This window comes from Neofelis nebulosa, chromosome 3 (genome assembly GCF_028018385.1).
Source record: "Neofelis nebulosa isolate mNeoNeb1 chromosome 3, mNeoNeb1.pri, whole genome shotgun sequence".
NCBI lineage: Eukaryota > Metazoa > Chordata > Mammalia > Carnivora > Felidae > Neofelis > Neofelis nebulosa.
In genome coordinates, this window is record NC_080784.1 from 97,254,902 (window position 1) to 97,278,273 (window position 23,372).

Below are 23,372 nucleotides of genomic sequence, written 5' to 3' on the forward strand. Positions count from 1 at the left end.
TAATGAAGTCATTTAAAATCAGGCTAAGAGAGAGGTGAAAAAATATTTTATTTTCCTCCCTTCCATTTTTAAGTCTTCCTTGAAATTTAGTTCATCTTGAGAATATAGTGTTGTTTGTTTTATCCTCCTTTTTTCTCTAATTCCATCTTTTCTCCTCAAAACTTAACAGAGGAAGGAAATTTGGTAAGATAATTAAATGGAGAGATATGTACAGCATTTTAAAAAATTACGTTTTTTAAATACTAATTTTTCTAAATACTAAATACTAATTTTTAAATTTCTAAGTTTCTAAATACTAATTTTTATTATTTGTTATTACTCAGGGCATGGAAGACATCATTTGTTACCTACATAAGAGCCGGTTTTTCTTCTTTCATTCATTTAACTCTGATTTTCTTCCACTGTCATTTTGCTCAGGGGAAATTAACTGCTTCCATAATTTTAAGTGATAAGTCTTTTATTTAAGTATTTTATTTTTAAAGTGATAAGTCTTTTATTAAACTTTTATTCAAACTAGTTTGATTTTCTTTTTGCCAGCGATTGGTCTGGGAATGAATATGTAACCCTACTTTTAACCAGTGAAGTATAAGGGAAAGTCTGTTGTAGAGCTTCTGGGAAAGAATTTTCTCCCTGATAAAAAGAGAGGCAGGCAAGAAGAAAGCTTTACCTCCCTCCTGCTGCATGTTATTTTTAAAAGTGATATGTGAAGCTGGCTGGTATAACCATTTTTGTAACCATGGGGGTAGATGTGAAGATTGGAAGAAGGGAAAAATGAGAAAACCTTTGATCCTTATTATATTATTGAACTGCTGAAACAAATCTGGAACCACTTACCCTTCCAATTTAATATTAGATAAGGAAATAAAACATCCATTCATTCATTCATTCGCTTACAAGTATTTATTGAGTACTTAGTAAGTACCAGGTACTAATCAGGTCAGTACATCAAGTGAATACATCAGTGATAAAACAGACAAAAACACTAACTGATATAGAGACTTAATTGCATTTGTCGGGGATTCACAAACTACATCAGTCTATGGACCAGATTTAGCCTGCTGCCTCTATTTGTAAATAAAAGTTTATTGGCTCACAGCCACACTCATTCATTGTGTCTGTGGCAACTTTTGCTCTGTGCTGGTGGAGGTGAATTGTTGCAACAGAGAGTGAATGGCACACACAGTCTAAAACATTTACTGTCTGGCCCTTTACAGAAAAAGTTGACTATTCTTTTGTACATGTAGTGATATTTCACTGCAAACTCTTTCTGTTATCTGGTCTTTAATGCAACAGTCTTTTTTGAAATTTAAAATGGTCTTTGCATTTTTATTTAGGTATAAATGTAGCTTTAGAACTTAAAACTTCAACAGGAAGAAATATAAAGTTATTATTTAATAAATTAAAACCAATGATATTGAGCATATTATTTATTTTACTGTTTTTATTTTCTGATAGTCTGATTTTTATCATTTTTAAGATTATAATTATCAATATGTGATGTAGAAGATTTCAATAGCATTATAAAATGGAATTGTTTTTTATGCTTATTTTCATCGATTTGTTCTCATAATTTGACTACTGATAATTGACTAATAATACATCAGAGGTATGGTTTTAAATTTGATTTCAACTTCCCTAATCATCTCATTCATGAATGTTGACAGTATCCTATGAGCACGTTAAATGCTTTTTTGAAACTTGAGAAATTTGTGTTTATAAAAGCAATAATGAAGCCATTATGTTTTACTAGTCCAAAGACTAGTACATTACATTAGTCCAAAAAAATGGTATTCTCAACCCTAAAACTTGGTTCATTTTTCTAATAGCAGAAGATGAATATATTTGATCTATTTTTGAACGAGAGAAAGAAAAATCTCTGGGATTACATGGTAAATACTGGTGCTCTTGTGCTACTTGAGGCACTGTAAGGAAGACCATCCCCAGAAGTTTGCCAAATCCTAAGCCTTATAAAGTTTTAAATTTAGGTTTTGAATCTCATAAAATCAGAGCTATGTCTCTTTTTTCTCTATATCTGTTTTTATAACTGAGTTTGTTTTTGTATAATTATGTGTACATACATACACTCTTACCACAGTTCCCTTTGAGTACTAATCTCTAGTCATGCCAGCCTTCGTACTTGGCTTCCTTAAACCTGGCAGACCAGTTTCTACCAGAACACCTTACCCGTTTCTTCTGCCTAGAATGCTCTTCTTCAGATCTGCATGGCACTGTCTCCTTCCCTTTGTTCAGGTTTTTTTATCAGGAAAACATTCCCTGACCACATTATCTAGCTGTTTCTATACTCTTCCCTTTTCTTTTTTCTCTAATATAATTTTATTTTATTTTATTTTTGGCACCTATTACTACTTGAAATTATTTATTCGCTTCCTTATTTTTTGTCTTATCTAGTAAAATGTATCCTTCACGAGAGCAAGACCCTTGTCTTTTCTATTTACTACTGTATACATAACACTGTTGAACAGTGCTTTAGCATCTTTTATGCATAAACTATAAAATGCATTCTTTATAATTCTCAGTTTGTTTCTTTGAAGAGTAAAAACTTAGAGATCCCTTTGATCTTTTGATCTTCTGTGATTTTATAATTTTCCTGAGTTTTTGTAGTTATTTTACTTACCTTAATTCACTAGCAGTTCTTTAATGATTCATCTTCATTGAGCCTTTTATTTTCAGTCCAGGTTTCATGGGGGGAAAAAAACAACTCTTTTATATGTTAAGTGTATCACTTTGGGTCATATTTAATTAAATTGTGCAGTCATAGTAAGTAATGCAGCTATGATATAGATTGGCTGTTCCAACCTCTTTTAAGTGTGTATTCCTGTAGTGCAAGAGGCTGGAAAACTGAAATCTAGTTCAGGATATGAATTAGGTTCTGCTAACAATAAGTACTTGTAAGAGGTCTAAATTAGGAGATAAGTAGGAAGAGAAGCAGTATCTGAGGGTCTGTTTTTGTGGTTGAGAATCTAACAAGTATAGAGTAGCTCTAGAGCCAATAATTCTGGGCAGCTACTTCTGTTGAAGCTAAAGCATGGTGTTCTGCAGGTTATCCTAACTGGCAGTAATCCTAATCCCAGGATCTCAGCTAAGAATGTGTGATCTTGGAACCAGCAGTAGGTATAGTTGCTTCCTGATTGTCCGGCTTCCTAACTGTGGCATATTTACCTGTTCCCTCAGCAAATCAGTTTTGCAACTAGCTAAACCAGTAAGATTGGCTTTTTCTAGAAATTGCACTAGAAAGTAGAGATCAACTAATAAGTGGTGGCAGCAGAAAAAGTGAATGCTACTAGTTATTAATAATAAGGATAATATTGTTTACCTCCACAAAGCTTTGTATGATTTCTCTTCTTGCTATCAAGCTGTCCAAAATAATGGAACTTTCTTCTTTTTATTTTCCTCAGGCTCTTACATTTTGACTTAATTATTATATATTTGAATAAATACAATGAGAACCAGAACTCTTACTATCTTCTATGTAATACCCCTTCAAATGTTTGTTGAACATAATTATTAGTGTCTAACTTTCAAAAAACATAAAAAAGGAATGCTTTGAAAAAGATTAATTCCTTAAATCTTTGTGGTACTTAAATAGTTTTATTTTCTCAGTTATATTTCTAATATCTTTGGAGAATTAGATACAATTCATTTAATGAGCATTTACAAATATATTATTACAATTATATTTCAAAGAAAATAAGGACAAAAATAAGTCTGTAGGATAAAAATAAGCATAAGGCTATAGAGGAAAGAACAAATAATAAGTTTGAGTAGGTGGGTATATGTTTGTATGCACTCATTTCAACCGACAAGAATATACTGTTGTTTTCAAAGGCCTATGAAACTTTTGTAAACATAGACATGGACTGCAAACCCTACTCATCGTGTACACAGATACAAATTTAAAAAGTCATAAATCACACCTACAGTAAAGTTTGAAATAACAAAAAACAGGCACAAATAATTTTTAACTACGTTTTCAGCTAACTCCTGAGATGAAAAGAATTAAAAAAATTAAAAACTTCTTAAAATGAACAACATATCAAACTAGTGAGATGAAGCCAAACTAGTACTCAGAACATTTGTAATTAATTGAAAAATAAAATTGAAAATAAGTGAACTGGAGATTTTTGTTTACAATGATGACAGACTAGGTAAATCAGACTCCTTCTGACAAAAACTAGAAATTCTAGACAAAAACTAGGAAATTGGGACAGATATTTGACAACAGTCAGATCTCTTTAAATGAACTCATTGGAGAATTCTAGGGAAGGACCAGGAAAATAATGAAATCCAGGGATATGAGCCTGCATTTGGAGCTGCCTTCATAGGTATATCTCATTATCCTGGAGTAGGCAAAGGTTGAAAAATGGGGCTTGAAACAAATTCACAGAGCTAGAGAGATTAAAATGGAAAGTCAGAGCCCATCAGATTAGAGGCTCAGTGGCTCAGTAAGCTTTCAGGCATTAGGTTGGGGTACCCTATGAGTAAGAGTGACCCCAAAAATCTAGTAGTCCTAAAAAGATCTAAAAAACATAGCTTGGAATTACCTGAATCTCTGTTCAGAGATCGATAATGCCGCTAGCCACATGTAGAAGAAAAAAAAAAAAAAAAAAGAAGACCATTTTATAGGAAGATAACATTATTGCTAGGCCTTAAAATATCTCCCCATGTAATATCTGGCTCATATCTTAAAGAGCATAGTTTTAAACAATGATAAATAATAGACAACATAAAAAAATCCACAGGATTGGCCTTTAAAATAACTGCTTAATATGTTCAGTGAAAACAGACAAAATTTTGAGAATGTTGATAAGGGGATAGGGAACTCTACAAAAGGAACCAAACAAATTCAGAACTGAAAACATATGGTAATGAAGTAAGACATAACTGAAGAGGGAATTAATGGAATACAGTCCAAGTCTGAAGGAAATATTCAGAGTGAAGATCACAGAGACGAGGGGATAGAAAAATACAGGAAATAATGTAAGAGACATAAGGGAAATAGTGAAAACTAAAATTCATATAACTTAAGCCTGAGAAAGAGAGGACAGAGAGACCTCAATCTGCAGGTTAAGGAAACAGCATGTATCATAAGCTGGATAATACAAAAACAAGCAAACAATCTATATCTAGATACATGGCTGTAACATTAAATACAAATTTAAAGACCATTTTTAAAAATGTTCAAAGCAGAAAAATTGTCTTCAAAGAAATAGCAATAAGACATAAACTGACTACTCAACAAATGATGGAAATCAGGAGACAGTGCAGTATCTTCAAAGTGCTGAAAGAAGGACTATTAATTTAGAATTATGTATCTAGTGAAATGTTTTTCTAGAAGTCAAATTAGTACATTTTCAGATGCAAAGAAATTGAAAAAATTACCAGTAGCAAAATTAAAATCCTAAAAGGATATTCTACAAAAAGAGGGGAAAGGGTAACTAAGGGAGAAAGCGTAATGAATATCACATTAACTATTCTGAAATAATAATAATGTTTCTAAAGTATTTGTAGGGAATTAAAATACAAAGCAGCAATATCATAAATTTGGGAAAAGGGTAAATACAGTTAAGGTATTCTCAGGTTTCAGCATTGCCCAAAAGTAATAGAATACTTATTTATTTTAGAGTTTTGTTAATTCTGTGTGTGTGTTTTAATCTCTAGGGTAGACAGTGAAAGTAAAGGATCATATAACTTCCAAGTTAATAAAGTAGAAAAATAGAATAATAAAAAGTAACCAATATAGAACAACAGGAACTCTTAGTCATTGCTGGTGGGAAAGCAAAATGTACGGTCACCTAGGAAGACCATTTGGTGGTTTCTTAAAATATGAAACATCATCTTACTATAACAATTCAGCAGTCATACTCCTTGGTATTTACCTAAAGGAATTGGAAACTTACGTCTACACAAAAACCTGCACATGAATGTTTATACTACCTTTATTCACAATTGCCAAAACTTGGAAACAACCAAGATGTCCTTCAATAGGGGAATGGATAAATAAACTGTAGTACATCCAGCCTATGGAATATTACTCAGCAATATTAAGAAATGAGCTATGAAGCTATGAGAGGATATGGAGGAACCCTAAACATATTACTAAGTGAAAGCAGTCAGTCTGAAAAGGCTACATATTGTATCATTCCAACTACATGACGTTCTAGAAAAGGCAAAACTATGGAGATGATAAAATGATCAGTGGTTGCCAGGAGCTGCGGGGAGAGAGTGAAGGAAGAGAGGGATGAAAAGGCAGAGCACATAGGATTTTTAGGGCAGTGAAACCGTTCTGTAAGCTGCTATAGTGATGGATACACGTCATTATAGAATGTTTTATAATGCTAAGAGTGAACCATAATGTAAACTATAGACTTTGGGTAATGGTGTCAGTGTAGGTTTACCAGTTGCAAAAATGTACCACTCTGGTGGGGGATGTTGATAGTGGGGGAGGTCATGGCAAGGGTGTCAAGGGATATATTAGGGAATCTCTGTACTTTCTGCTCACTTTTGCTATGAACCTAAAACTGCTAAACAATTAAGTCTTTTTAAAATAGTCATCTAAAATAAACACATTTTTTTTAAATAAAAGAAAGCATTAAAGGAGAGAAAATCAAAATAGACAGGGCATATTGGAAGCAAATACTAAGATAGTAGACTTAAGCCCCCCAATAGTAGTAATTATATTAAATTTCAACATATTGGGGCATCTGGGTGGCTCAGTCTGTTAAGCGTCTGACTCTTGATTTCGGCTCAGTTCATAATCTCACAGTTTGCAAGATCGAGCCCCACGTCAGCCTTTGTGGTAAGGGATTCTCTCACTCCCTCTCTCTGTCTCTGCCCCTCCCTTGCTCATGCTCACTCTCTCTCTCTCAAATAAGTAAACTTAAAAGCCAAAAAAAAAAAAAACAAAAAAGAAAAAAAAAACAAAAAAAAAAAAAACCTGGGCAGATGACATTAACAGATATTTCCTCAAAAAAGACATACAGATGCCCAACATCTGAAGAGGCTCAACATCACCCATCATCAGGGAAATACAAATCAAAACCACAATGAGATATCACCTTATACCTGTCAGAATGGCTAAAATCAAAAATACAAGAAACAGGTGCTGGCAGTGATGTGGAATCCTTGTGCACTGTTGGTGGGAGTGCAAGCTGGTGCGGCAACTGTGGAAAACCGTATGGAAGTTCCTCAAAAAAGTAAAAATAGAACTACCCTACCATCCAATAATAATAATACTGGGTATTTACCCATAGAATACAAAAACGCTAATTCTAAAAGATAATATGCAGCATCCTGTGTTTATTGTAGCATTTTTTACTGTAGCCACATTATAGAAGCAGCCTAAGTGTCCATTCATAGATGAATGGATAAAAACGATGTTGTAGATAAAGACAATGGAATATTATTGAGCCATGGAAAAAGAATGAAATCTTGCCATTTGCAGTGACATGGATGGAGCTAGAGTATAATGCTAAGTGAAATTAGAGGAAGACAAATACTGTATGATTTCACTCATGGAATTTAAGAAACAAAACAAATGAACAGTGGGGAGAAAAAGAGATAAACCAAGAAACAAACCCTTAACTATAGAGAACAAACTGGTGGTTACCAGAGGGGAGATGGGTGGGGGGATAGGTGAAATAGATGATGGGGATTAAGGAGTGCACTTGTGATGAGAACTGAATAATGTATGCAGTTGTTGAATTCCTATATTGTACACCTGAAACTAATATAACACTGTTTACTATACTAGAACTAGAGTTAAAAATTGAATAAAAGTGAAAAACATAAAATACTAGAAATATTTTATTTTTAAAAAAAATTTTTTTTCAACGTTTTTTATTTATTTTTGGGACAGAGAGAGACAGAGCATGAACGGGGAGGGGCAGAGAGAGAGGGAGACACAGAATTGGAAACGGGCTCCAGGCTCCGAGCCATCAGCCCAGAGCCTGACGCGGGGCTCGAACTCACAGACCGCGAGATCGTGACCTGGCTGAAGTCGGACGCTTAACCGACTGCGCCACCCAGGCGCCCCTACTAGAAATATTTTAAAATATGAACCTTTGTGTTATTGATAATTCTAAATACTTTTAAAATTTTTAACTAGGAAATAATTAGCAAATTCTGTACTTTCCTTAGGGAGTAATTTCTTGTTGTTCCTAAATTATCCAAACTGTGTTTGATGAACTTTGTTTTCAGTAAATATATTCTAAATATTAAATTGAATTTTTCTAGTTTCAATGGAGATTTTTTAATATCAGTAGATAATTGTCTTTATTTTAAATAGGTGGATGCAGTTTCTTTGGGAAACTTGCCATGAGATATGTTTATTATAAATAACATTTCTTCTTATAATTGTATGAGTTAAGGGTTTTCAAGTTTCTCCGATATTACAAATTTTTTTTTTCTTCCTCTTAGGTTTTAAAGTAAAACACTTAATCCGTCTTTTTAGATGTACCTTTCTATAACTTTTTTTTTGGTAGCTGTTTAAAACATAATATATATGTGTAGTTTACTTTAATGTTAACATTAAAATTGAATTTAAGGCTTTCAGAGTTATGGTCTAGCTGAATACTGTGCCTCTACTAATAGTCTTGATTTCATAACCAGCAACAATTTTATTCTGTTTATTAACTGGATCTAGTAAGTCAACTGAGATTTATGAAATGCAATGGAAAAAATAAATAATTCTACAGAATTTTATATCACATTTCCTTTTAATAGACTAGATGAAACCATTGTTGTATTTACATTTCTGAATGGCTTTTTCATCAATTAATAGGGTGTAATATCTGAATTTTACCTGTTTGAAAAATTTAAATCTTTCTAGGACAAACTGAATTATACTTGAATTAATTATGACAATTTAGTGCGTTTGAAATTGTTATATTTTTACACTTGTAGTGCAGTATTTAATGGTGATTAAAACTTCTAATTTTTGAGGGCTACTTAAAAATGACTTTTGTGTGAAGAACTTTCATTTTAAAGAATGATTTCTGACCAAAATGTTTTTTTAGTTGATTCTGAAAGTGATTACTGCTAGTAAAATGAATTTATATTACTATTGTGTTAACTTTTTCTGAAGGTTGCACAGTGAATTAAAAGATGCTGTTGAAAAGCAACTGGAGACCCTTCCCTTTGGCACAGATATGGGAAATGATATATATACAGATGATGAAACAGTCAGGAATCTTCAAGAACAATTACAACTAGCCAATCAAGTGAGTGACATATATTTTTAAAATTTTATTCTGAATTAACAGAATTTTTTAAATATCTGTTAATCATTATTTATGAATGATAATAGTGGAACAGAAAAATTAATACATACTGATTTTCTACAAGATACATTTAACAGCTAACAAAACGTATGATATATACCCTCCCTAATTGTTATAAATATAGTTACAAAATGTATGTTTTAATTGAATCATAAAGCTTTTGACGTGATTTTTGTCTTATTAAAATATTTTAATTCCCAAGAAAATTTTTAAAGAAAATTATTCACTCACCTAAATTTACATTTTTTATTTTTCTGTGTTTTCTTTTCATACTGTGTTCTCTTCAGTTTTCTAAGATCATAGAATTATATTTTTTCAAAATTATACTTCTCCAAGTTACTTTCTCTCCTTTTGTCCTCCCTCATAGTAATTGAAATATTTGTTATATACATATATATGTATATATATATATACACACACACACACACACGTATGTATTTGTTATGTATATATATATATATATATGTATTTGTTATATGTAATATATGTATTTGGTATACATATATATATATATGTATTTGGTATACATATGTATATATTATACATACATATATCCTGTTTTCTACACTGAACATTTTTGTGATTATACATAAAGGAGTTTAATTTTAATTTATAATTTTCTATTCTAGGCATCTCATAACTTGTATGGATTTGAATCTCATTCTACTTTCTACTTACATGCCTCAGTTTCCTCATTTATAAATGGAGATTACAAATTCTTTATTGTGATTTTGATTTTATAGTTATCTATGAAAAATCACTTTTTTATATCCTAGAAATTTGGTTTTAAAATTTTTATACTTGTGAAATTGAGAATTTAATCAGGCAGGCTGTATGTACCTTGATAAAGGGGCATGTATTTAACTCTGATTTTATTTTTTTAATGTGTAAAGGGAAGGAATTTGAAAAAGCATGCTCTTTACTCTGTTCAAACTAGTATTATCAGTATTTCTAAATATTTATATAGAAATAAATGAAAATTAATTGAAGCTTATGGATGCTTTCTAACCAGGTAGCAAAAGCTGATGCACAATGTACAATTCTCAGTAGTCCATAATAGATTGTGGCAGACCATATGTAAAACAACCCTCTGTTATTATACCTTAAGTATATACAATGATTATTTGTCAATCATACTTCAGTAAAACTGAAAAACAATTAAGAACTAGAAATTGGAGAGGGAGAAGTTAAGATGGCAGAGAAGTAGGGGGACTGGGATTTTCCTTGTCCCTCAAACATAGCTCTATTTCGGTCAGATCACTTGAATACCCAGGAAATAGATATGCAGAGTGGCAGAAGTATCTCCACAGTTGTAGGGAGACAGCTTGGCAGATTCCAAGTACATGTATGTGAATTGGGGGAGATAAAACGGCATAGGCACAGAGGGGAGGGAACCCCTTCTGTGGAGAGAAAAAAGGGAGAGAAAGAGAGGGGCTGTGAAATTCCGAAGTCAAATTAGCACAAAAGGAAAACTTCTCTGGACCACAGACTGGGGAACAAAAAATATGGAGAGTACCAGGTTCTATTTCGCAAAAAAAGCCTTAGAAGCTGAAACGAGGAGATTTCAAAAGTGCGTGGCTTTCTGTGGAACCAAGCTGGAAGCCTTGGCTCATGCTTCTGGGGAGGAGGAAGCCAGCTCCAAAGCACATAGCATGGTGTAGAATCTCAGAGGAGTACTGGGAGAGAACAGTCCCCTTCTTGGAGTACTTTGTGAAGATGGTATATTGCCTCCCCAAGGAAAAGAGACCCTGCAGGTGCCAGCCAAAGGCCTTTTAAATCAGCAGGGTGGGGTGGCTCTACTCCAGAACGGGGAAAGGAGTCCCACTGAGCTGGGTCCTTTGAGACTTTGGGTTATGAATCCCAGCTGAGCACTTAGAAAGCGCAGGAACTGTGGATCAGGGCAAGCTGACTCCCCTAACTATTCTGTGAGGGCTGCCTGAACAGTGTGGGTTGAGATACCCAGTCCAGGGAAGAGAGATTGGGGGGGTTGACATTTTTCTTCCCAACACCAACACCAACACCAACACGGTGGGACTTAAGAGAGCACCTCAGTTGCCCCTAGTGGAGGCAAGACCAGCTTACACCAAACTCTGCCCATATGGCAACTGCTTACTTAATGGAGGAAGACTGACTGATACAACACAGCTGGCCTCTCCTCCAGACCAGCACAGCCACTGGTCCCAGGCACCAACACACAAGTGTTTCTTTTTGTTTGTTTTTCTGTTTGTTTTCCTTTATTCTTTTCTTTTTCTTTCTCTTTATTCCCTCTTTTATGTTTCTTTTGGAATCAGGCTCAAAGTTTCTGATTTGTTTTTGGTCAATTCTTGTATACATATATATATGTGTGTGTGTATAAATAATAATATATTATATATATATATATATATATATATATATATATATATATATATAATATTAGTCATTTTTATTCTGTTCTTTTTCCACCTTCTCTCTTCTTCTTTATTTTCCTCTCTCTCTCCCTGAATTTAGCCTTATAGTTTTTTGATTCTCTATTTGGATTTCTTTTCTCCCTTTTCATTTTTCTCTTTTGATGGGATCAGACTTCCACCCTCTTTCCTTTTTTGGGGGGTGAGTTAGTTACTTCATCAAAAACATTAAAGCACATCTGGTTGAAGGCCCACACATTCTGCCACTACAAGCAAAGAGGAGCTCTGCACAGTACTGGTCACTAGGATGAGCAGCCAAAATGTACAACAGAGTGCACACCACATATACCAAAAATACCTGGAGTGCCAGGCCTGGATAGGGTATGACCCCTTTTTAATATAGTAGTACACTCAGGTGCAGGACACAGAAGAAGCTTTTAAAACACAAAACACAGAAACTTAGCCAAAATGACAAAACGGAGGAATTCTCCCCAAAAGAGAATTCAAGATTTCTTCAAGAAGAAAGCAAGGCCAGAGAATTGTTCAAAACAGATATAAGTAATATATCTGAACAAGAATTTAGAGTAACAGTAATAAGACTAACAACTGGGCTTGAAAAAAGCATAGAAGACACCAGAGAAACTCTTGTTGCAGAGATCAAAGACCTAAGAACTAGTCATGATGAATTAAAAAATGCTATAACTGAGATGAAAAATAAACTAGAAACAGTGACAGCGAGAATGGAAGAACCAGAGGAGAGACGAGGTGAAATAGAAGATAAAATTTTGGAAAATAAAGAAGCTGAAAAGAAAAAGGCAGGGGGGAGGAAATTATTAGATCACGAGGGGAGAATTGGAGACCTAAGTGATTCCATGAAATGAAACGAGTGTCCATATCATCGGAGTTCCAGAAGAGGAGGAGTGAGAGAAAGGGGCAGGTTTATTTGAACCAATTATAGCTGAGAACTTCCCTACTCTGGGGAAAGAAACAGGCATCCAAGTCCAACAGGCACAGAGAACTCCCTTCAGAATCAACAAGAACAGGTCAACACCATGACATATCCTAGTGACACTGGCAATATACAAAGATAAAGAGAGAATTCTGAAAACAGCTAAGGACAAACGATCCTTAGCCTACAAGGGTTGACACATAAGGGTAGTAGCAGACTTGTCCACTGAACCTTGGCAGGCCAGAAGGGAGTGGCAGGAAATATTCAACATGCTGGATAGGAAAATTATGCAGCCAAGAATCCTTTATCCAGCAAAGCTATCATTCAGAATAGAAGGGGAGAAAAAAAAAGAGTTCTCCAGACAAAAAGAAAATTAGAGGAGTTTGTGATGACTAGACCAGGCCTGCAAGAGATCCTAAGGGGTACTGTGTGTGTGGAAAGCAGCAAAGACTACAGAAGGACCAGGGATATCACCATGAACATCAAATCTACAGAAAACGCAATGGCACTAAATTCATATCTTTCAACAATCACTCTGAATGTAAATGGACTAAATGCCCCAATCAAAAGACATAGGGTTTCAAGATGGATAAAAAACAAGAGCCATCAATATGCTGCCTACAAGAGACTCCTTGAAAGTGAGGGGATGGAGAACCATCTATCATGCTAATGGACGTTGAAAGAAAGCCAGAGTAGCCATACTTTCATCAAACAAACTAGATTTGAAAAGAAAGACTGTAACAAGAAATCAAAAAAAGCATTATATCATAATTAAAGGTTCTCTGCACCAAGAAGTTTTAATAATTGTAAATATGCCCCCAGTGTGGCAGCACCCACTTATATAAATCTATTAATCACAAACAGAAGCAAATTTACTGATAAACACCATAATTGTAAGAGACTTTTAAATTTTTTTTTTTTTCAACGTTTTTTATTTATTTTTGGGACAGAGAGAGACAAAGCATGAACGGGGCAGGGGCAGAGAGAGAGGGAGACACAGAATCGGAAACAGGCTCCAGGCTCCGAGCCATCAGCCCAGAGCCCGACGCGGGGCTCGAACTCACGGACCGCGAGATCGTGACCTGGCTGAAGTCGGACGCTTAACCGACTGCGCCACCCAGGCGCCCCTGTAAGAGACTTTTATACACCCTTACAACAATGGACAGATTATCTAGGCAGAAAATCAGTACAGAAACAATGGCTCTGAATGACACATTGGACCAGGTGGACTTAACAGATATATTCACAATTTTTCAAAATAAAGCAGAATACACATTCTTCTCGAGTGCACATGGAACATTCTCCAAAATAGATCATATATTGGGTCACAAAACAGCCCTCAACAGGTACAAACAGATTGAGATCATACCGTGCATATTTTCAGATCACAACACTATGAAACTTGAAAGCCCCCAAATACATGGAGGTTAAAGAACATCCTACTTAAGAATGAATAGGTTAAACGAAATTTAAAAAGAAATTTAAAAATACGTGAAAGCAAGTGAAAATGAGAACACAACAGTCTAAACCCTTTGGGATGTAGCAAAGGCAGTCCTAAGAGGAAAATACATTGTAATTCAGGCCTATCTCAAGAAGTCAGAAAGGTCCCAAATACACAACCTAACCTTACACCTAGAAAAGCTGAAGCAAATAAAGCCCAAAGCCAGCAGAAGAAGGGCAATAATAAACATTAGAGCAGAAATAAATAGAATCCAAAAGAAAACAGTAAAACAGATTAATGAAACTAAGAACTGACTTTTTGAAAGAATAAAAAAAATTGATAACCCCCTAGCCAGACTTAAAAGAAAAGAGAGGGGATCCAAATAGATACAATCACAAATAAAAGAGGAGAGAGTAAAACCAACACCACAGAAGTACAAGTGTAAGATGATGCTATGAAAAACTATATATGCCAATAAACTGGACAATCTGGAAGAAGTGGACAAATTCATAGACATTCATATACTACCAAAACTAAAATGGGAAGAAATAGAGAACTTGAACAGACCAGTGAAGAAGTGAATGGGTTATCAAGAATCTCCCAACAAAAGAGTCCTGGGCCAGATGGCTTCCTAGGGGAATTCTACCAGACATTCTACTCAAGCTGTTCCAAAAAATACAAATGTAAAGAAAGTTTCCAGACTCATTCTATGAAGTCAGCAGTACCTTACCTTGATTCCAAAATCCCCACTAAAAAGGAGAATGACAGGCCAATATCCCTGATGAACCTGGATGCAGAAATTATCAACAAGATGGTAGCAAATTGAACTCAATAGTACATTAAAAGAATTATTCACCATGAACAAGTGGGATTCATTCCTAGGCTGCAGGGTTGGTTCAATATTTGCAAATCAATCAATGTGATACACCACATTAATAGAAGAAAGGATAAGAACTATATGATCCTGTCTACAGATGCAGAAAAGGCATTCAACAAAACATGGCATCCTTTCTTGATAAAACCCTCACAAAACTCGGGATAGAAGGAACATATCTTAACATCATAAAAGCCATATAGGAAAGACCACAGCTAATATCATCCTCAATGGAGAAAAACCAAGCTCTTTCCCCCTGAGATCAGAAATAACGGATGTCCACTCTCACCAATGTTGTTCAGCGTAGTGTTGGAAGTCCTAGCCTCAGCAATCAGACAACAAAACCAAATAAAGGCATCCAAATTGGCAAAGAAGAAGCCAAACTTCCACTCTTCACAGATGACATGATTCTCTACATGGAAAATCTGAAAGACTCCACCAAAAACCTGCTAAAGCTGATACATGAATTCAGCAAAGTCACAGGATATAAAATCAATGTGCAGAAGTCGGTTGCATTTCTATACACCAATAATGAAGCAACAGAAGGAGAAATCAGGGAATCAGTCCCATTTACAACTGCACCAAAAACCATAAAATACTTAGGAATAAACCTAACCAAAGAGGTAAAAGATCTGTATGCTGAAAACTATAGAAAGCTTATGAAAGAAATTGAAAAATATCCAAACAAATGGAAAAACATTCCATGCTCATGGAGTGGAAGAATAAATATTGTTAAAGTGTTGATGCTACCCAAAGCAATCTAGACATCCAGTGCAATACCTATCAAGATAACACCAGCATTCTTCACAGAGCTAGAACAAACAGTCCTAAAATTTGTATGAAACTACAAAAGACTCCAAATAGCCAGAGTAATGTTGAAAAAGAAAACGAATTGGGAGCATCACAATCCTGGATTTCAACTTGTATTACAAAGCTGTAATCATCAAGTCAGTATGGTATTGACATAAAAACAGACCCACAGATCAGTGGGATAGAATAGAGAACCCAGAAATGGACCCACAAATATACCAATCTTCAACAAAGAAGGAAAGAGTATCCAATGGAAAAAAGTCTCTTTAGCCAACGGGTCTGGTAGAACTGGACAGCAACATGCAGAAGAATGAAACTGGGTTACTTTCTTACACCATATACAAAAATAAACTCAAAATGGATGAATGACCTAAATGTGAGACAGGAAACCATCAAAATACTATAGGTGAAAACAGGCACCAATCTCTTTGACCTAAGCCACAGCAACTTCTTATTTGACATGTCTCCAGAGGCAGGGAAATAAAAGCAAAAATGAACTATTGGGACCTTATCAAGACAAAAATCATCTGCATAGCAAAGGAAACAGTCAAGAAAACTAAAAGACAACCAACAGAATGGGAAAAGATATTTGCAATTGACATCTCAGATAAAAAGGGTTAGTATCCAAAATCTATAAAGAACATCTCAAACTCAACACCCAAAAAACAAATAATCCAGTGAAGAAATAGGCAGAAGACATGAATAGACACTTCTCCAAAGAAGACATCCATATGGAAACAGACACATGAAAATATGCTCAAGGGGTACCTAGTGGCTCAGTTGGTTAAGCGTCTGACTTTGGCTCTGGTCATGATCTCATGGTTCGTAAGTGCGAGCCCCACCTCAAGCTCTATGCTGACATCTCAGAGCCTGGAGCCTGCTTTGGCTTCTGTGTCTCCCTCTCTTTCTGCCCCTCCATCACTCATGCTCTGTCTCTCTGTCTCAAAAATAAATAAACATTAAAGAAAAATTAAGCAAAGAAAAGATGCTCAACATCATTCATCCTCAGGGAAACACAATCCAAATGAGATACCACCTCCCACTGGTCAGAATGGCTAAAATTAATTCCAGAAACAGCAGATGTTGGCGAGGATGTGAAGAAATGGGAACCCTCTTGCACTGTTAGGGGGGATACAAACTGTTGTAGCTACTCTGGAAAACAGTATGGAGGTTCCTTAAAAAATTCAAAATACAAATACTGTACAACCCAGCAATTGCACTGCTAGGAATTTGTCCAAAGACACAGAAATGCTGATTCAGAGGGGCACATGCACTCCCATGTTTACAGCAGCACTATTAACAATAGTTCATGAGTTGAAGCCCCGCATTGGGCTCTGTGCTGACAGCTCAAAGCCTGGAACCAGCTTCAGAATCTGTGTCTCCCTCTCTCTGCCCCTCCCCTGCTCATGCTCTGTCTCTCTCTCTCAAAAATAAACATTAAAAAAAAAATTAAAAAGTTAAATTTTAGCTGTGAAATAATAAAAAAATTTCAACATAAGAAATTTCATCTTTTGGGTTCTTCTCTAAATTGTTATTAACACAAGTGCATATCAGGGCATCTGGGTGGCTCAGTCGGTTGTGTCTAGACTCTTGATTTCAGTTCAAGTCATGATTTCAGGGTCATGGAATCGGGTGCTGCATTGACGCCCAGCATGGAGCCTGCTTGAGAGTCTCTTCTCCTTCTCCCCCTGCCCTTCCCCCTGACAAGAAAAAAAAAAAAAGATTAAAAAAAACACAAAGTGCATATCATCAAAAATAGTATGACTATACCATCTTTACACAGTCTTATTTATATTTTTGTGACTTTATATATAAGAATTCATTCTGTAAAAGAATATGATTCATTTGTACTGTGTAATAGCCTACTAATAATTTAATGAATTCTTGATTCTTTTTGTTTTATAGGAAAAAACTCAGGCTGTGGAACTCTGGCAGACTGCTTCTCAGGAGTTGGACAGACTTCAGAGACTTTACCAGGAATATATGACTGAGGCCCAGATTCATGTAGTTGAAAGTCAAAAACAAAAGGTAATCTTGAATTTCATAGTTTTCTTACATATCAGTTTTCATAGTTTTCTTATATATCTTCATTCTGGAGAAACTCAGTTTTGAAGAGGAATGCCTAAGTGTCCATTGTGTTATTTACGTTAAATAGATGATATTTCTTGGACAGTTAGTCAAAGCATTGCCTATTGTACATTAGGTTTTATAATATAAATTAGCAATGGAAGCTTTATTTAGTTCTAAGAAGCAGGTATAAGATGATTCTGTATAAATGGACCCCCAAACTTTTATATTGTTAATTTCCTACCTTGCTTAAGACAGAAACTATTCATTAGATCATGGCCAGTGAAGAAACCTGCTCAAATATAGTGATAACGTCATGTAAGATGAAAATATTAACACCCTTAATGTGACCTCTAAGATAGGTATCAAGTGTTTTACCATAAGTTAATCAGATTAGAGTTTTATAATAGGAAGAGATCTTAATGATTATTAAGGCATTCTTTCTATCCAAAGCAAGAATGATTTTTATTTATTTATTTTTTTAATTTTTTTTTTTTCAACGTTTTTTTATTTAGTTTTTTTTTGGGGACAGAGAGAGACAGAGCATGAACGGGGGAGGGGCAGAGAGAGAGGGAGACACAGAATCGGAAACAGGCTCCAGGCTCCGAGCCATCAGCCCAGAGCCTGACGCGGGGCTTGAACTCACGGACCGCGAGATCGTGACCTGGCTGAAGTCGGACGCTTAACCGACTGCGCCACCCAGGCGCCCCAAGAATGATTTTTATATTGTCAAAGTAGACATTAAGCTTTTGCTGTATACCTCTGTTGACATGAACTTACCATGTCACAAGACCATCCATTCCTTGAAAAATCTGCCTCCTTTATCCTTCCATTGATTCTTTTTCTGCTAAGAACATTGACAGTTGTAGAGTAATCCCAATTCTGATTCCTTTTCTGTGGGTTTTGAGAAGGCAGCTATAAATACATTGGTTATCACGCCTTTCTTTAATTCTCATTTATAGACTTTTCAAATTCCAGTTTAAGATTGTTTCTATTATTATCAGCATTATTGGGAATTTTTACCTAAAGGAGTCATAATAATGCTTACATGATGCTTTGCACTTTACAAAATGATTTTTCTATATATTCCCTGGTTTGCAAATAACCCATATGTAGTCTCAGCCATAAGACGTTTACCTCTGAGAGAAGGGGAGCGGGGAGAATGGGAAAAATGAGTGAAGGGGAGTGAAGAGGAGATACAGGCTTCCAGATATGGACTGAATAAGTCACAAGAATAAGAGGCACATTATAGGGAATATAGTCAGTGATATTATAGCAACATTGTATGGTGACAGATGGTAGCTATACTCATGGTGAGCCATAGCACAATGTATAGAGAAGTTGAATCACTGTGTTGGTTGTACACTTGAAACTAATGTAACATTGTGTGTCAACTATATTCAAAAGTGTGGGGGCACCTGGGTGGCTCAGTCAGTTGAGTGACTGACCTTTGATTTCAGTTCAGGTCATGATCTCAGACTCATGGAATTAAGCCCCATGTAGGGATCTACACTGAGCTTGGAACCTGCTTAAGATTCTCCCTCCCTGCCACTCTCTCCCTCTCCCCCACCCCTCTCTTTCTTTCTCTCTGTGTCAAAAAAAAAAAAAAAAAAAAATTGGAAGTGTGTCTGTGTATGGATATGTGTATATAGATAGATAGCATTTTATCAAAGAGAAAAGGCTTTTACTTCTGAGATCTAGAAACCATTTCTAATACAATCTAGTTCTTTGAGGCTGTTTTCCTCATTTAGGTCAATCTACTAAGTCCTATGTTATTTACCTTTATTCTTGTACTAGCTATGTAACTAGCTATGCAGTTAGTTTTCTTTTTTTGAACAAGACTTTACAAATAATACTTTGTCCTTATTTCCCCAGTTATCTATCAGTCTTTAATTCTGTCATCCAACATATTAACAGCCCCTTCCAATTTTGTGTCCCCTGCACATACTGTGTTTAACAGGATCATAACAGATAATGACATAACTTAAAAATTCAAGCCATGAGAATTTTAAAAGGGGGATAGAGGGACAATAATTCCTGTGCCAGGGTTTTATGTTATAGGTTTTGAGTAGGTTTGAATGTAGTTTTCCAAAATTAAGCAGTGTCTCTCTTAGCATGTCTATTTACTAATAAACCAATTTTTAGAAATAGTGGTCTTACATAAAAAATAAATACATTCATTTTTTGTAATCATTTTTAAAAGTTTTTGTCTTATTTCTTCAACTGTTAATTCACACAATAACAGAAAGGCAAGTAATTTCATCTAAACTTAGGCACAATGAATTTAGACTTGATTTTAGGTTAATTTTACATACAGGTTGAACCTGAATGTCTGTTGTACAGAATGCTATTTATGTACACTTCTACCTTCCTACTATAGGATCAACTGACCAATTTTCAACAACTGACCAAGCAACTTCATGTTACTAATGAGAACATAGAAATGGTAAGTGAAAGTATCCATTTAGTGTGCTTGTTTATACAAACTAGAAATTGTCACTGTAAATATTATTTATGCTAATAAAAATCAGTAACAGAAAATCCTGTGTTACGTGAAATTAAGATAAGTAGGCAGTCCTCTTTTTTATCTTTTACATTCAATAGCATGACAGAATTCACAAAACTTACTGGAGATCTAAAGCTAAAATCTCTCTGAAATATCACCTAATCTAATGGTTATCTTAGGGTCCTAGGTAGGATCTCCTGAGAGTATTCTAGACTGTGAGCTTCTCAAGAGTATGACTTATACTTTATTCTTTCTTTTTTCTTTTCTTTCCTTTTTTTTTTTTTTTTTTTTTAACATTTATTCATTTTTGAGAGACAGAGAGTGCAAGCAGGGGTGGTACAGAGAGAGAGAGAGACAGAGACACAGAATCCAAAGCAGGCTCCAGGCTCTGACCTGTCAGCACAGAGCCCGACATAGGGCTCAAACTCACAGACCGCAAGATCATGACCTAAGCCGAAGTCAGACGTTCAACCGACTGAGCCGCTCAGGCACCCCTCTCATTCTTTATTCTTACCATTTTGTGTAGCACACTGCTAGGTATATAATAAGAATTGTAGAACTGTTAAATAAACTAATAGACCAATTTCTTAAAAATAATGGGACATTAAGGATCATTTGTTAGTGGATTGACCACCAGTATTATTTGGTATATCTAAATTTCCCTTTAATATTTTTCTAAAAGAAATGTAATTAGCCTTCCTAATTCTACTCTTTACCTTTTTTCTCCTCTCACTTTTTCTCTTCTTTTGTCTCCTTTTCTTTTCCTTTCTTCTTGGAATTTTATTTTACCTCATTGTTGAGTAATATAATTATGACATCCCAGGTAATTCCTCTCTTTCCTTTCTTCATTTTGCTTAGTTACTCTGCTAATTCTTGTTAGTACCTAATGAAAATGTCTTTGTTTAAGAGTGGAGTCGTGCCATCAAAAGTAAGTTATTTAATTTTTTCTACCTTTCAAAATTTTCTCCTTTAACCATGCAAAAAATTATTAAATAAATTTTGCCTTATTTAGCTTCTATTTTTTAATCACTTAAAGTTTTTGATGATATGCTTCTTAGACATTTTAAAAACAATATTAAAAGTGCTCCAGAACTAAATGACTAATATCCATAATCAGGAAATCATATTTCTGCATGAAATCAGTAGTCTAACCTATTATCACAATTATTCATTCTTTCAGTATATCTCCTAGAATTTCAGGGATTATATAATCCTCTGTTACCTTATACCACAGAGCTCCTATTTTATTATAAGCAACCCAAAATCATTATGATAAAAGTCATGGGAAGCAAATATTTGAGTATTCATAGGAAATGCATTAAAAATTTTCTAAGACACAAGAATTCATAGATTTTAGCCAAAACTAAGAATAGAAAGTTATGGGTATAATAAAAGTGATAAAGGAGTGACAAGATGGATATAAGAGATGAAAGAGAGAGAACAAAGAAGAGGCTGTCTTGGTGGTTAAAATAAAGGAAAATGGTAAAAGAAATTTTGAAACTTAAGAATTTTTCTTAACGTACCTATCAGGTGGCAAATAAGACTGCTAAATGTGAAGAGACATAGCTAACTGATTGTAAAGATTTTGTATGTCTCAAAGAGCATTCAGAGCATAGGCATAGGAGCACGTTTGAGTAAAAATCAGACTTGAAGAAAAGTACCCTTTAAAAATCAAGCAGTTCCCATAAAAAAGAATTGATAATAAGCTGATTAATGGAATCAGTCCCTATAGATGTACAGTAAATTGGTGAGTATACAAGAAGTAATTATCTTTCATGACCAGTGCACTTTTGTAACATATGGAAGTGATGTCAATGATACGTAAAAGTACAAGTTTATGTTTATTTATTACAAGTATATATTTATTTATATAATAGTAGTTGATATTTCCTAGAGGTTCTCTTAGTGAAATAATATTCTTTTTTGAGATTTGTTCATCTCTATAAAATTACTCAAAAATATTTGCTAATTGCATATTAAGTTCCTTTCACTGTTAAAGGTTGCAAGAGAAATGTGCATCTAACCATAAATTCCTGTCCTACTTGGTAAAACAGGATGACATATGAAATAATCATGATTGATGATTGAAAGGGATGCCTCCTTGGACCTTTATGAATCTTCAAACTCTAGAATATTAATATAGTATTTAATTTTCTTTGTAATGACAAATACAGATCACCAAAGCCATATTCAGTTGCAGTTGTTGAGCTCTACTAGGCTTGCTAGCAAATCAAGTGTGTTAGTTTCTAACACTAGCTTTTTATAATTCACAGTTTCAATTTATAATTCTCCTAATTGCTCTATGTCATTTATTTTTAAGGTGTTCCCAACTGGTAAAAGACACAAGCATTAATTATGTTAATGCTAAGACAGTATATGTAATAAAACATTATGGTGCATTACAGACATAGAAGAATTCAGAGATGTGAATCAGTTTGGACTGAAGTCATTGAGATTGCTTGACAGGAGAATTTGAAATGATATTAAAAGTCATCTATTTCCTCAAATGACATAGGCATCTTTCATTAAATGCTTTTCAGTTAAATGATCATCTAGCCTATGCTTTAGATATTCCTTGTAAGAGATTTATCACTTCCCCAAAGAGTCTGTTCTTTTGAATTCTGATTATTAGAAAACTAAAATCTTCATAAATTTCCTCCCATTGATATGTGATTTTATCTTTTGGAGTAACATAGAACAAGCTCACTTCTTCAAGTTAACCCTTCAATTATTTACATGTAACCATTAGGTCTTTCCTGATTCATGCCCAGTGCTGCACCCAGTTTTTTTGTTTTAACTATTCTGATATGGTATAATTTACCTACCTTTCATAATTCTAGCCTTCTTTTCCTGTGTGTGATAGTTGGCCTCTTAAATTGTGGTCTGTGAATGGACCACTAAATTCTGGTCTGCAGTATTCTGTTTCCCAAAATAAAGAAAGATGCAGTCTTCAAACTCTTCCATGTTTCAATGGAGACATTCATTCATTTATTCCTTAAAGGTTTAGGTACTTAGAATGTACTAAATCATGTGGCATTT

The 23,372-nt window shown here is 34.6% G+C and overlaps 1 protein-coding gene across 6 annotated transcripts in view; it reads left to right on the plus strand.

Moving 5' to 3' along the window:
* SCLT1 (sodium channel and clathrin linker 1) overlaps positions 1-23,372 on the plus strand; it is a 222,928-nt gene that overhangs the window by 39,055 nt on the left and 160,501 nt on the right. For all 6 annotated transcript variants that reach the window (XR_009259311.1, XR_009259312.1, XM_058721393.1 and 3 more), the window contains 3 exons: positions 9,104-9,239; positions 17,666-17,788; positions 20,208-20,273. Coding sequence is in view for 4 of the 6 variants with exons in the window: in XM_058721393.1 (XP_058577376.1) it covers positions 9,104-9,239; positions 17,666-17,788; positions 20,208-20,273 (325 nt within the window). In the remaining 2 variants the exon portion in view is untranslated. The remainder of the gene's footprint in view (positions 1-9,103; positions 9,240-17,665; positions 17,789-20,207; positions 20,274-23,372) is intronic.